This window comes from Monodelphis domestica, chromosome 2, assembly GCF_027887165.1.
Source record: "Monodelphis domestica isolate mMonDom1 chromosome 2, mMonDom1.pri, whole genome shotgun sequence".
NCBI classification, from domain to species: Eukaryota; Metazoa; Chordata; class Mammalia; order Didelphimorphia; family Didelphidae; genus Monodelphis; species Monodelphis domestica.
Window position 1 is genome coordinate 21,042,345 of NC_077228.1, and position 15,344 is coordinate 21,057,688.

Here is a 15,344-nt window from a genome sequence, read left to right on the forward strand (position 1 = left end):
GACTTCTCTGATTATTTGGATATGGGTGAATAAATGTCATTAAATTCCCAAAATGTCCCTGGCACCTTACAATAGTCATGCGAACTTCATTTAGCAACACTGGAAGGGGCAGGATGAACCTGGTGACTTTAGTCCTATATTCCTACATTTATGCCCAAGTTATTTCTTGCTGTAAATGTGTCTGAATCCTAATCCATGTGCTTCAGGGATCTAAAACATAGTAGAGATAAAAAGTTAAGCAATCACTTCCGAGTCAAGATTCACAAAATGCTAGAAATGGAAGATAACTGGGGAAATCTATGTAGCCCCCCTTTAATCAGATGATCTTATAAGTTCCTTCCATCTCTCAGGTTACAGAATGTCAAAGGTAGGAGGATCATTAGAGATGATGGAGTCTCATTTTATAGAGGAAGAAATAAACCCCAAAGAGAAAGTGACTTGCTCCAGGTCCCACAGCAGGTAAATAAATGACTTCAATTAAGGTCTTCTGCCCCCAAGTTCTCTGCTCTTTCCAGTAGTCATATAGACTCCATTTGAACTCACTGTGGGTTGTCATAATATTGCAGGATTCATTTTATTCTTAACTTTTTTAAGTTGCTGTATATTTTGCATAGTATAATTACCTCCCCTTAGCCACTCTCCTCTTCATGGTAACAAAACAACACAAAAAGCACAGGATGGCAAATATGACTGACAGTGTACACTACATTTTTTAGTCATAGTTTCTATCTTTATACTGAGGATGAGGGCATGTCTACTTCTTATTCCTCTAGTATCAATTAGGCAGCTAGGTGGCTCAGTGGATAGAGTAATGAGTCTAGAATGAGGAAGACTTGTCTTCATGAGTTCACATCTGGTCTCAGATACTTATCAGCTGTATGACTCTGAGCAAGTCACTTAGCCCTATTATCCTCAGTTTTATCATCTGTCAAATGAGATGGAGAAGGAAATGGCAATCTATTCCCATATCATAGCTGAGTGACCCTGGGCAGGCCACTTAATCCTGTTGGCCTCAGTTTCCTCATCTGTCAAATGAGCTGCAGAAGGAAATGGTGAACAATTTCAGTATCTTTCCCCCAAATGGGGTCACAAATAATCAGACATGATTGAAAAATAGTTGATCAACAACAAAAATCCCAGTTGGCCATTAAGATACAATAGCACGTGACTGTTTTGTTTAGCATGGCAATAGTTGCCATTAATGCAGTAGGGATGAATGTTGCATGTTATTTCCTTGCTTCATTGTTTTTCCCACTGTATCACTATATACAAGTCTTCCCATAGCTCCCTCAATTTTGCATCCTTCATCATTTCTTCAGTAATATATCACTGAGTTTTTTTGTATTCCACTCTTTGTAGAGCCATTTTCCAAGCTGTAGGGATCCACCTTTCAAGGTTGGGGTTTTTTGTTCCTATTAATAGTCAGGTTAATATCATTTCGTATATTAAAGGTTAAGACAAATCATTTCCACAATCATTTCTTCAATCACTGCCCAATGCTATGCCCTGTTTTTCCCTGTTGTCAAGCATTGGAACAAAGGTCCCTTAAAATGGGGGCAGGAATGTTTGATGCCATGTCAAAAATTAATGTATTGTGCCCTCCACTGTAAGTCACAGGAAAACCAAGTCTATTTGCATTTGCCTCTATTTACACTGAACATGAATTTCTGTGTCATCATGTAGTCATGTACACAACTCAGCGGTGACCTTCTGCTTTAAACCTTCCCAGAGCCTGCCCCCTCCCCACTGTAGCATTAGTCGTCTCCCTCCTGAAGAGAGCCTCAGGTACTTGAGCTCTTCTTTCTCTTGCTGCCATCACATCCTACCTGGCATTACGTGTGTCTGGGCCCTCTCTGAAGCTCCTGGGGGACAGCAGCTTTTTGGGTTTATGTTTCTTATTAACATTGCTACCATTATTATATTTCATTAATATCAATCATTACTATTTAACGTGTTTTATTAGCCATATTATTAGAACCATTATTATCCTTAGTATCATATTTATAATTATTGATCATTGTTATTGAATATATTCTATTAGACATATATTACAATATCATTATTATTATTATATTTTATTATTATTGATCATTATCATTTTACTTATTTTTATCAACCACATAATTATTCCCACCATCATTATTATATTTTATTATCAATCATTTACCAATATAGTTACTATTGTTAAATCATTATTCTATCCTATTAGTATCTATCATTAATATTGGACATTTATTCATCACCTTATGATTGCCAGCATTATTTTATTATTCTCAATCATAGTTATTGAACATTATATTGTTCTTGTTCTTGTTCTCGTCTTTCCTGTTACTCTTATTCTATCCCCAACGGCCAGCGGAGTGACTTGTGTGTACTGGGTAGCCTTATGCTGACCAGATGCTCATGGCATCTTCTGGTTGAATTCATTGGAATGAACGTCTGCCTTCTCTCTTCCTTCTCTTCCTCCATTCATCTCTGGGTCCTGCATGTACACCCTTTCCTTTCAGAGAGTGAGAGTCAACTCCCCTGTCATTCGTCATGTTGTGCTTCCTTTCCATGGTAATGCTTCATCGGAGTCTTTCCCAGTGTCTTTCTCTCCCTCATTCATCATCTTTAATGGCGCCCTGGTCTGGTATTACATCTCTGGAACACAATTTATTCAGCCATTCCCCAATTGGTGGACATTAGGACAGTTTCCAGTTCTTTGCAATTACAAAGAGCCCTGGTGTGGGGGCTTTAGAGCCAACCTCAGTGCCAGGAAGACTTTCCTTCATAGCCCCTCCTCTGAGGATCACTTCAGCAAGTTGCTAAACTTTGCAGCATTCTGGGCCAGAGCAAGGAGAGTCCAGTCTGGAAAACTCTTTGGCCAGGAATCAGATTTAAATGTAATTGAGACAAATTTATCAGAATAAACAAAAATACAATAAAATGCAGATAATGGTAATTTGTGGTTTTCTAAGTCAATTTTGAGACTTTGCATTATCGGGAAGGTAGCATCCTGCATAGGTAGCTAGGTGTCCCAATGGATAGCACACATAGCATGGAATTAGGAAGATCTGAACTCAAATTTGGGCTCAGATAATTACTAGTTGTATGATCCTGGGCAAGTCATTTAATTCTTCTTAATCTCCTTAAGTTCCTTATCTGTAAAACAGAGACACCCAGGGAAGGAAATGGTAGCCCTCTCCAGTGTCTTTGCCAAGAAATCCCATGGGCAGAGGTTAGGGAGTCACCTAGAATTGTCCAAGACTGAATGAATGAAAAGTAAAACAAAGAACCTGATCTACTTAGGAGAATCTCCTCATCTTCAAGGACTTTGTACCATAGAATCATAGGTAGAGTCCCTCTGCCTATCTCTGCTGTAGGAGTGTAGGTGTACATTCATATACATAGATAAAGGTGAATGTATAGCCACATCTATCTACATATATGAATCTCTACATGTATGTATGTATATTATCAAGGGATTAAATATGGTGGCCATGTGTGAATAGTTATGATGCTTCTCTACAAGGTTTATTCACCTTTTGTATTTCATGGACAGGCCTTTTTGAAAAACTGATAAAACCTAAAGAACATACATAATTGCATCAAATAAAATACAGAAGAGTACAAAGCAAACCAATTATACTGAAACGAAGTTATCAAAACATATTTTAAAAAATGAAAATAAATCAGTGGATACCATTTTCAGAACGCTGCCTTAGAATATATTAAAATCAAGTCAACAATAAGCATTAATTAGATACCTACTGTATACCGGGAACTGTGCTAATTCCTGATGATTCAAAGAAACGTAGTAATTTTAAAAATAATGATTTAAAAATGTAGGAGCTCATTATCACAACTCTGTCCATGTAGCCAAACTCAATGTAATCACAGACAGAATTCTTAAAAAATGGGAGAATGGTCTCAAAGGATTTGATTGGTTTTGTGAATTATGTAGTACCAGATAGTTTGGCCTTTAAAATGTGCTAAATGGAGATTCCACCATTAACGCTTTAAGCTTTCTCCCCAGCCATAGCAGCACTGAGCTTTGTCATGGTTGTATCTATCTGCAAATTTGACGTGTCTAAAAGAGAACCTCAAAGTTGTCATCTCTCTCTTTTTTTGTTTTCTCAAAGTAATGAGTCTAGAACTAGGAATTGTTCTTATTGTTCAGTTATTTTCAGTCATGTTGAACTCCTGAATAGCCTATTTGGGGTTTTCTTGGGGAAGATATTAGAGTGGTTTGCCAATTTCTTTTCTAGCTCCTTTTACAAGTGAGGAAACTGAGGCACACAGGAGTGAAGTGACTTGCCCCAAGTCACTCAGTAAGGGTCTGAGGCCAGATTTGAACTCAGAAGATGAGTCTTCCTGACTTCAGTCCAAGCAATCTTTCCACTGTACCACATAACTGTCCCTTGGAACAGAGGGGTTCAAAGGCCAGTTCTGTCTCTGACTTTCAGCTCTATGACTGTGCTCAAGCCATTCACTTTCTCCATTTCCATCCTACTGCCCTGTCTGGCCACAATGTCCTCCAAGGTCTCCAGGGGCCCTCATGTTCCATAAGCCAAACTTTTGTGGCTAATGGCATCACCCCAACCCTCTAATAGAATTATAGTCCTCGTGGCTCGGCTGCCTTTTATCTATCCTTTTACTAATATCCCGGAGACCTTGTTCCCAATCTCCTCATGAAAAATGACCCTTTTAATGGCAGAAAGTTTAATGAGAATCAGAATCATATTCTGCACAAGTGCCCTTCATACGAATTAGCTCTGCCCCGGGTCCCCGTCTGCCCTGGACACCCAGCTTCCATCCAGGTGGCCTCAGATATTTCTATTCATCCATGGCCTCGATGGCCCCGGCTCCCCTCTGGCTCCCCTCCGGCTCGGGTCAGCCAGTGGCCCTCAGGATGCCCGGAGAGGCAGGTGTTGTCTAGGCCTCTGCTTAAACGCCTTGTGCTGGGGATCCGGGATTTATGGAGGATGTCTGGGAGGTGGAGGCTGTTTACCCAATTTCCAGGCTTTCTGAGACGTAAATTGTGAGCCAGAAAGTGCTTTTAATGCTGTGAATTCATTGAGGTTCAGCAGAGCTGATCTGAGGCTTGAACACATTCAATATGCATGTAAGGGGACAGGAGGAAAAATCAGGCAGAGGGGGGTGGGGTGTGTGTGTGAGAGTGTGTGTTTGTGTGTGAGAGTGTGTGTTTGTGTGTGAGAGAGTATGTGTGTGTCAGTGTGTTTGTGTGTGAGAGAGTGTATGTGTGTGAGTGTGTGTGTGAGTGTGTGTGTGAGAAAGTGTGTGTGTGAGTGTGTGTGAATATGAGTGTGTGTGTGTGAGAGTGTGTGTTTGTGTGTGAGAAAGTGTGTGTGTGAGTGTGTGTGAATATGAGTGTGTGTGTGAGAGAGTGTGTGTTTGTGTGTGAGAGTGTGTGTTTGTGTGTGAGAGAGTATGTGTGTGTCAGTGTGTTTGTGTGTGAGAGAGTGTATGTGTGTGAGTGTGTGTGTGAGAGTGTGTGTTTGTGTGTGAGAAAGTGTGTGTGTGAGTGTGTGTGAATATGAGTGTGTGTGTGTGAGAGTGTGTGTTTGTGTGTGAGAGTGTGTGTTTGTGTGTGAGAGAGTATGTGTGTGTCAGTGTGTTTGTGTGTGAGAGAGTGTATGTGTGTGAGTGTGTGTGTGAGAGTGTGTGTTTGTGTGTGAGAAAGTGTGTGTGTGAGTGTGTGTGAATATGAGTGTGTGTGTGTGAGAGAGTGTGTGTTTGTGTGTGAGAGTGTGTGTTTGTGTGTGAGAGAGTATGTGTGTGTCAGTGTGTTTGTGTGTGAGAGAGTGTATGTGTGTGAGTGTGTGTGTGAGAGTGTGTGTTTGTGTGTGAGAAAGTGTGTGTGTGAGTGTGTGTGAATATGAGTGTGTGTGTGTGAGAGAGTGTGTGTTTGTGTGTGAGAGTGTGTGTTTGTGTGTGAGAGAGTATGTGTGTGTCAGTGTGTTTGTGTGTGAGAGAGTGTATGTGTGTGAGTGTGTGTGTGAGAGTGTGTGTTTGTGTGTGAGAAAGTGTGTGTGAGTGTGTGTGAATATGAGTGTGTGTGTGTGAGAGTGTGTGTTTGTGTGTGAGAGTGTGTGTTTGTGTGTGAGAGAGTATGTGTGTGTCAGTGTGTTTGTGTGTGAGAGAGTGTATGTGTGTGAGTGTGTGTGTGAGAGTGTGTGTTTGTGTGTGAGAAAGTGTGTGTGTGAGTGTGTGTGAATATGAGTGTGTGTGTGTGAGAGAGTGTGTGTTTGTGTGTGAGAGTGTGTGTTTGTGTGTGAGAGAGTATGTGTGTGTCAGTGTGTTTGTGTGTGAGAGAGTGTATGTGTGTGAGTGTGTGTGTGAGAGTGTGTTTGTGTGTGAGAAAGTGTGTGTGTGAGTGTGTGTGAATATGAGTGTGTGTGTGTGTGTGTGTGTGTTTAAACTCCTGGCAGTGGAAGGTGGATTCTTGGTAAACAGAGCCTGCCTATGTACAGAAGCCGTGGGGCTGAGCGCTGTCAGGGGGGCTGCGTGGAGTTCGGTTTTCATTGGCGGCAGACAATGCTGACTCAGCTCTCTTGCTCCCGGCCCCTTTGGAGAGAGGGTTGGGGGATGCAGCCGGTGGCACCATTGTGCCCGCTTCTTCTGGCAGATGCTGTTTACAGGACCCCGGCATAGCGAATGGACCTCCCTTAGCTTTCAGCCATAGGTACCGACATCTGCCTCCGCGTTTCCCCGAGGCTTCATTTTACCATTAGTTACAGTTTCTAAGTCATCATCCATGTGCAGTGCATCCCTCATAAAATATTATTTAACAAGCAGAAATGGTCTAGCCAGTGCGTAATCCCAGCAGGGTGTGGAGCATCTGAAAAGGAGGCTCTGGGACCTGGGACGTGTCCGCTCTGCCCTCTCTGTCCTCTCTCTTCCCTGTCAGGCACTGGCTGGTCCCTGTGCTCAAGCTCAGCACATAGAGAAGTCCGCAGTGCTACAGCCCATCTGCAGAACAATGTCAGGCTTTGCCTAAAAGCAAGCAGGGTCATTTTCCACATCAATATTTTTCCTTGAACTAAAACCCGTGTCATATCTCCCAATCGATGTACCTGTAAGCTTCTGAAGGCAAAGGACCATTATCTAGTGATCCCAGATCAGCGGATTCTTGAGGAGGGCTCACAGTGAGGCAGCCCCATCTCTGCTCAAAGGAATTAGTGCCATTTATTCTTTCTTTCATCAAGCATAAATTAAACACCTAATGGAAGGAAGGAAGGAAGGAAGGAAGGAAGGAAGGAAGGAAGGAAGGAAGGAAGGAAGGAAGGAAGGAAGGAAGGAAGGAAGGAAGGAAGGAAGGAAGGAAGGAGGGAGGGAAGGAGGGAGGGAGGGAAGGAAGGAAGGAAGGAAGGAAGGAAGGAAGGAAGGAGGGAGGGAAGGAGGGAGGGAGGGAAGGAAGGAAGGAAGGAAGGAAGGAAGGAAGGAAGGAAGGAAGGAAGGAGGGAGGGAAGGAGGGAGGGAGGGAAGGAAGGAAGGAAGGAAGGAAGGAAGGAAGGAAGGAAGGAAGGAAGGAAGGAAGGAAGGAAGGAGGAAAGGAGGGAGGGAAGGAAGGAAGGAAGGAAGGAGGGAAGGATGGAAAGAAGGATGGAAGGATGGAAGGAAGGAAGGAAGGAAGGAAGAAGGGAGGAAGGAAGGAAGGACTTATTAAGTACCTACTATGTGTCAAGTACTTTGTTATTGTTCATTCATTTCAGTTGTGTCTAACTCTCTATGACCCCATTTGGAGTTTTCTTGGCAAAGATACTGGAGTGTTTTGTCATTTCCTTCTTCACTTCATGTTACATATGAGGAAACTGAGACAGACAGTATTGAGCGACTTTCCTAGGATCACACAGTAAGAGTCTGTAGTCAGATTTGAACTCAGGAAGATAAGTCTCCTGGACTCCATGCTCAGAGCTGCCCTACTCTTCTAAGTACTTACAATTCTTGTCTCATTTTCTCCTTAGAGCCACCCTATGTGATAAGTGCTCTTCTTACCTCCATTTTACAGTTAAGGAAACCAAGACAGAAGTAAAATACTTTCTCAGGGTCATAGAATGTCTGAGGCAGAATTTACACCCAGGTTTTCCTGACTCTACACTCAGCACTCTATCCAATGTACCAACGAGAAAATGACACCGGGATCACTTCATCCTCTCCCCAGAGAATTCATGTGCCTATTTGAGCAGCTTTCTTTTGAACTCTTTGTGGAAGGGTAACTGATTCTCAGTCAACCATTCTTCAGGGACCAGCCCCATTATCTAAACCCTAGATTGTGGAACCTGATCCCACTGGGAGATCTCCTTACACTCCATGGAGAAATGCCCATCAGGACCAAAGGTCACACCATCTAATCTCATCATGTTGACTGAACACCTCATCTAATAAGTGACAGCTGGTCACTCCCATTCCCAAGTCTTTGTGGAGGAGCTAGAATTTGAGTTCAGCTTTGATATGAGCTTCTAAAAGGTGGAGATGAGCAGGGAGGGGAAGCCAGGTATGAGTCTTCTTAAGTGGTGGTCCCTGTGCTAGAAGACAAGTCCTTAACACTAGAGCCTTCCCAGAAAAAAGAACCCATTACTTTACCACATTAACATTTATAAAGTATATTATACACCACAATCTTGTAATATAGACTATGTAATTGTTATTATCCTCATTTTATAGGATAAGAAACTATGGATCCAGATAGGTTAGGTTACTGATCAAGGTTCAACCAGTTAGTAAATATTATAACCAGGATTTGAACCCAAGTGTTGTAGCTCTATCACCTATTCTCTTTCCACTGACCCACCAAACAACCTCTTACAGCCAGATGAGCTTGTGTAATTGATAGCATATTAGACTTAGTATCTAGAAAAAACTAGTTCCCGTTTTTGACACTGGCTGTGTGACCCTGGGTAATTTACTTCACTGTGAGCCTCAGTTTCCCTATCTGTTAAATGAGTACAATGATATCTAATACCTCACGGGGATAGAGTGGAGATCAAATGAGATGATGTAAGTAAAGTGAATAGAAAATGTGAAGGGGGCATATTAGAGTCAGGTATTATAGTAGAATCTGGTCTTTAATAAGTCTAGGAGTCAGAACAAAGGGAAGGATTTGTATGACAAAGGTCTGGAGCTTGAAAGGCACCTCAGAGACTATCTAATAGAATCTCTTCATTTTACCAAAATAGAAAATTGAGGCCAGGAGAAAGTCATTGACTTGCTTAAGGTAATGGGTGCCTCAGATCCTCCACCTTATCCATTCCTTCACTTAACAGATAAGGATGCTGAGACCCCAAGCAGTGAGTGAATGACTTGTCCAAGGTCTCTCACAGGATCATAAATCAAGAGCTGGAAGGATTCTCAGTCTTCATCTTATCCAAAACTCTCCATTTACAAATGAAAAAGCTGAGCCCCACAGAGGTCAAATATTTGTTAAAGTATATTGCTTCTGAGTTTGTGTTTCTGAATCAAACTTTCTACCCTAAATGCCCATATTGGAAGGGAGACTCTTTTGAAAGGGAGCTTGTACATCTTTGGAGAATTGGATGACCTTTCCTTCAGCCTGGATCCACGTCTGTGTTAGAGTTCCCCAAGATTCTGTGTATCCCAAAGGGAATGCTAAGTGTACTGGACATTGCTGCAAAATGCCTGAGGTCTCAAGGCAGAGTTTATCACTGGTCCAGACAACAATGTCTGTCAGAATGTGAACAATAGCCACACGTTCTTCAGAACTCTTCCTTCTCTTTGCAGGGCTGAGGTTAGAGCAGGGCTTTTAAACTGTTTCTGTTTAATGGCCTCATTTGGTGATACATACGTTGGGCCCCATTTTAGAATCATGCATTTAAATTCATAAAGTAAAATATGTAGAATTGTGAAAGAATCCATTTGTCCTTAGGATGCTCTTCTCTACCCAGGGAGCCCAAGATCTCTTGAATGAACCATGAGCCAAGCCCAGCCTCTCTCCAAGTTCCTCCCGCAATCTGGTTTCCTCCCTGAATATCTAAACCCCTTTTTGCTCTTTCTACCCAGGTCAGGATCGCAGTGAAGCCACTTTGATAAAGAGATTCAAAGGCGAAGGCGTCCGATACAAGGCCAAGCTGATTGGCATTGATGAGGTTTCTGCCGCCCGGGGAGACAAGTTATGTCAAGATTCCATGATGAAGCTCAAGGTACCTAGATGGGGTGCTCATTTCCACACACCGGGAAAGGGGGTGGATGGAACTCTTGTCAATGATGCCAGGTCACTTGTGACCATCAGAATACAAACACTTAGATTCATACCAGCCTTAGGTTCTTAGGTTCACAAAGTGTGTTAACATAACTAATGATTTTTTAAGGAAATTGATGGAGTCAAGAGCTATCAGTTTCAAGGTACAGGATCTGAGTTCTAATCCTGCCTCTACTTCTTGCTCTTAGGTCATGTAACATTTTGTAGTCTCCTTTCCCCTCTTTGTAGAGCTCTCAAGTAGTAGGAATAACGGATCCTTTGAAGTGGTCATATTATTCAAATTCAAACTGCATATTTCTACTGAATTGGAACCAATGAACATATTTTACAAAATTATAACTTTGAATAGTAGGAATTCAAAGTGACCACTTTGTGGGATTATTGGCACACATTGGGATGGAATTGGGTGAAACTCTCTCTAGTCCCTTCTGAATCCAAATCTGTGAGTCTAATGTGGTTAATGTATACATGCCATAGGTTTAGCTAAGGAAACTGAGGCAGCATGTGTTTCTTTCCTTCTGGAACTCAGAAAATGGGTACATGTAACTTAGATCTCCTTTATCTTTCTTCTCAATAAGGACACTAAGGGAGCGTCAGAGGGAGTAGGTGGCCAACCCTCCCCTCTGATTCCCAGGGAACACTCCTTCCAGTTGAGTCTCAATGATCAGTCCTGATCAGAAGTTAAAGGCTGACTTGGCACATGTGCTGTACCTGTCCTTGGTAGATACCAATTGTTGAGGATTCCAACTTTGACTTACTTCTGGAGCCTGACAAAGACCAGAGTATTTATGGGATGCTTAAAAAAATGTTATGAATGTGACCTTGATTCCATTATACATATTTCAAGAAATTCTATATTCCAGCCAAATATAAGCTCCTGGAGGGCAAGCACTCGCCTTGTGTTGTTTTCTCTTCTGTACTGATTCTCTAGCACAGTGCTAGGCACATGTTGAGCTTTTTTTAAAATTCATAATGAATGGAATTGAAGTGAAATGAATTAGATTGGATTAGAACGATCAAGGGTCTACTCTATGTGAGAAAACACACCAGATACATGGGCCTGAGAGGGAGCTTAGTTTGGGGACTGAAAGGAACCCTAAGATCATGGATTTAGAATTAGGAGGAACTTAAGGCTATCTCGTTGACATGCCCTCCGTCACTCCAGTTGAAAATGGAGGAAATGGAAGCCTCAAAAGAGGAACTTGTAGGTGCTGAATGATTTGCTTGCAAGGAATAGGGCTGATTGTCAAGCCTGATTCCTTTGACTTTAGTTCAGTGCTTTTCGAGGTTAACTCAATACCTCCTGAGAGGGAGGTGTGGTCATCCTGTTGACATTCTTGATTGATCAGCCAGTCGTGAGACTTGTGTTCTTGGACCCAGAGGGTAGAGGACAATGTAGGAAGGCAAAAGGAGGCAGGTAAAATTTTATGAATAACTTCTGCTCAATGAGAAAACAGCATTCTAGGTTAAAGGAAGAGCAGTAGCTTCCCCAGAAAGAAAAAGGCTTTGTCATAAGGTAGTAATCTCCCCATCACTGAAGGTATTTTATGTTTCAGGTGCATCAGCTCATATAAGATAGGGTTGAAAGGATTCTCACGGAGTCATGAGTTGAATCAGAAGTCCTAACCCTCATCCTGGAGATTTGATGAGATGAGTACCCCTCTAGAAAAGTCATCTCTGACTTCCCATGGTATTCTCATCTCTATGCCAGGGAAACTCAGACTCTGTCAGCTTCTACCAAGATGAAAGACTCTCTTGAGTTCCTGGCAACTGATAGTGCCTGCTGATCACAAACCAGCCTGGAGGAGTGTAGAACAAACTATAACTAGTAGAGTAGGCTGGACAGCAGTGGGTAAAGTGCCAGGCCAAGAGTCAGGGAGACCTGAGTTCAAATCCAGCCTCAGATCCCTGGGGAAGTCACTTAACCACATATGCCTCGGTTTACTGGTTTGAAAATGAGTTGGAGAAGGAAATGGCAAAACAGTTCAGTGTCTTTGCCAAGAAAACCTCTTATAGTCATGGAAAATCAGATACAACAAAACATATAATCAGTAGGCTAGCCCATAGGCTCTGTAGACATGAAAATCCAATGAATAACAACAATGAAAATGAAAGGGAGCTTCCAGTGCTGCCTGGACTGTTTCACTACCATAGAGAGTGATAAAATGAGTTCAGGAAGGAATGGAGGTAGCAGTGGAGGAGGAGGAAAGGATCAGAGCTTGTGGCAGAAGTGGCATTATTTGAGATAGACTTTAAAGTCTAAGTAGGAAAGTGGCAAGTGGGGAGAGGGAAAAGAATGCCATTCCAGGTATAAGTAACAACATTAGCAAAGGTGCAAAGGTCAGAAACGACTGGGCTATCAGTTTATGGAAGGTAATCCAGTGTGGCTGCAGCATAGCTGGAGTGAGGAAAAGGAGGAGGGAACAAAGTTCTTAATGGATCTTTTAAATGACTGGGCTGGCTTTGGTCAGGGGTCTGTCAACTTTGTAATATCTATTCTCTGATATGTATTTCTGAATAATTGATTTCCTTGGTAATCCTACGTATTATATTCTGTATGATAAAAAGTAGTCCTTTGAGAGGTCTCTCGGCTTCCCCACACTGGCCCCAAAACAATAAGAGCCTTTGAACCACATGATGTCTTCTAACTACCATTCTGTTCTAAAATCCCTTCAGTTTGAGCATCCTTTGAATCTTCTGGCTCTATTATTCCCAGTTCTAAGCCCTCTCGCAGCTCTGAAATTCCCTGTTCTAAGCTCCCTCCCAGCTCTGACATTCCCTGTTCTAAGCTCCCTCCAAGCTCTGACATTCCCTGTTCTAAGCTCCCTCCCAGCTTTGACAATCCCTGTCCTAAGCTCCTTTCTAGCTCTATCATTCCTTGATTCTAATGTCTGTGCCACATAGCACCGATTTTTTCTGTACCATTGTTGTATAGGAAAATTATTATGTAGAAAACCAGGGCAAAAACTTTCCAATCCATCAGTAAGAAATGATAATTTCACATTCTCCAGATTTCTAGAAGGTAGAAACCAAAGCTGCTTAACCTGGGCTTAAAAAGAAAGCAAGCAAAAACCATGTGATGATGCTAATGATGATGGCTTTGCGACATGAGACTCATAACTCTTTACTCAGTGATCCTGACCTTAATTTACATTTCATCAGCACTTAAGTCAACTCAACCCATCTGGGCTAGATTAAGAGACAAATGCTCATTATTCTTTTGTTTTCCGTAGGTATGGCCTGGCTTCACAACTGGGTCTTAATCTATATCAGAGAAGGGTTCATGTAGCCTCCTTCTTTGTGAGTCTATAGGACTTGACATGCCATTGTCCACAGGACAGAAGCATTCAATAAATACTTTCTCAATGACTTAATTAGTGGATAAATGAATGAATGAGAATGAATGAATGGATGGATGGATGGATTGGATGGATGGATGGATGAGTAAATTTTTCACTGTCCCCTAAAGACAGTGAAAATGTTTCTTGCATTTTAGCTGAGACTCCTAATCTCTACCTGGTGGGATTCTACCCATTTTTCAAGGCCAAGTTCACATGATGCCTGATTCAAAAATCCCCCTCACTCTCTTCTCCCCCTTCCCAACTAGAAATGATCTCCTCCTCCTAAAACCTCATTACAGGACCATTTTAACATGCATTTTGCCCTATTCTGTTTTCCATACAAATATGCCTCAGTTTCATCTCTCCTAATAGATGCTGGCTGTCATGGTGGGAAGGGCTTTGCCTTTTTTTTCTTTGCATCTCTCCATAACCTACTACATTTCTTTAGCTTAAAAGACCGCCTTAATAAATCTCAGAATATCAGAATTAGGCAGTACCTCCAAGATCATTTAGTTCATTTGGCAGATAGGACAACTGAGCCTTAGAGAAATGATTGCCAGTTCAAGGTTACATCATGAGTTAATGACAGGGCCAGCATTAGAAGCCAAGTGTCCTGTTTCCCATGTCAGTATTCCTTCTAAGATCACCATGGTGTCTTTTCAATGGAAAAGCAAATGAGTGAACAAATGATGAATCAATGAATAAATGCATTATAATAATAATTGTTGACAGTTATAGAGCATTTTAAGCCATTAAACACTTTACATATACTGTCTTATCTGATGGGAAAAGCATGAATAAATGAATGAAGACCATGGGAATTAGGCAACATGTATAATCTAGAGTCAGAGGTTAATAGAAGCCTAGATCTAAAACAAGAAGGAACTTCATTGTGTATCTAATCCAACTTTGGGCAGTCAAATGGCATAATGGATAGAGTGCTGGACCTGGAATAATGAAGACCTGAGTTCAAATCAACCTGAAATACTAGCCATATGACCCTGGGCATGTCACTTAACTCTGTTTTAGTTTCCTTATCTGTAAAATGAGCTGGAAATGGAGGTGACAAAACACTCCATTATCTTTGCTAAGAAAATTCCAAATGAAGAATCAGACACAACTGAATAACAGTCCTACTGACTCATTTTACAAAGGGAAATTGAGACCTACAGAGATTGAGTGATTTCGCCAGGGTTTGATGCTCAATCTTCTCACTCCATATCCAGCTAGATTTCTATCTGACTACATCGTCAGTCTTTTTGAATTTGGAAAATGGGCCATGAGATGAAAAAGGGGCCAACGAGACTAGTACCAGACTAGAGGATTGTTGTCCATGGTTTGATGGTATCTGACCCACCTGAGGGGGCCCCTGCGCAGCAAAGCTCCCAGAGAAGAGCCGAGAAAATCCCGAACTCAAACTCTGTCCTTTCTCTCCACAGGGAGTTGTCGCTGGAGCCCGTTCCAAAGGCGAACACAAACAGAAAATCTTTTTAACCATCTCCTTTGGAGGAATCAAAATCTTTGATGAAAAGACAGGAGTAAGTAAAAGAATGACATGACAGAATGGATTGAATTTATTGACAGATGTGCCCTTAAAAGCTTCCCTTGCTGCTCAGCGATCTCCAATCCGCATAAACACACATAAGGCAGCTGACAAACTGATAAGCTAGCATCATCCATCACCTAGAGGAGAGAGAGAGAGAGCGAGAGAGAGAGAGAGAGAGGGGGGGGGGGGGAGGGAGAGATGGAGAGAGAGAGAGAGAGAGAGAGAGAGGAGAGAG

General features: G+C 42.0%; 1 protein-coding gene across 1 annotated transcript in view; it reads left to right on the plus strand.

Moving 5' to 3' along the window:
* Window positions 1-15,344, plus strand: part of DAB1 (DAB adaptor protein 1) — a 333,073-nt gene that overhangs the window by 168,329 nt on the left and 149,400 nt on the right. The window contains exons 4-5 of the mRNA XM_056814594.1: window positions 10,024-10,163; window positions 15,003-15,101. Coding sequence (XP_056670572.1) covers window positions 10,024-10,163; window positions 15,003-15,101 — 239 coding nt within the window. The remainder of the gene's footprint in view (window positions 1-10,023; window positions 10,164-15,002; window positions 15,102-15,344) is intronic.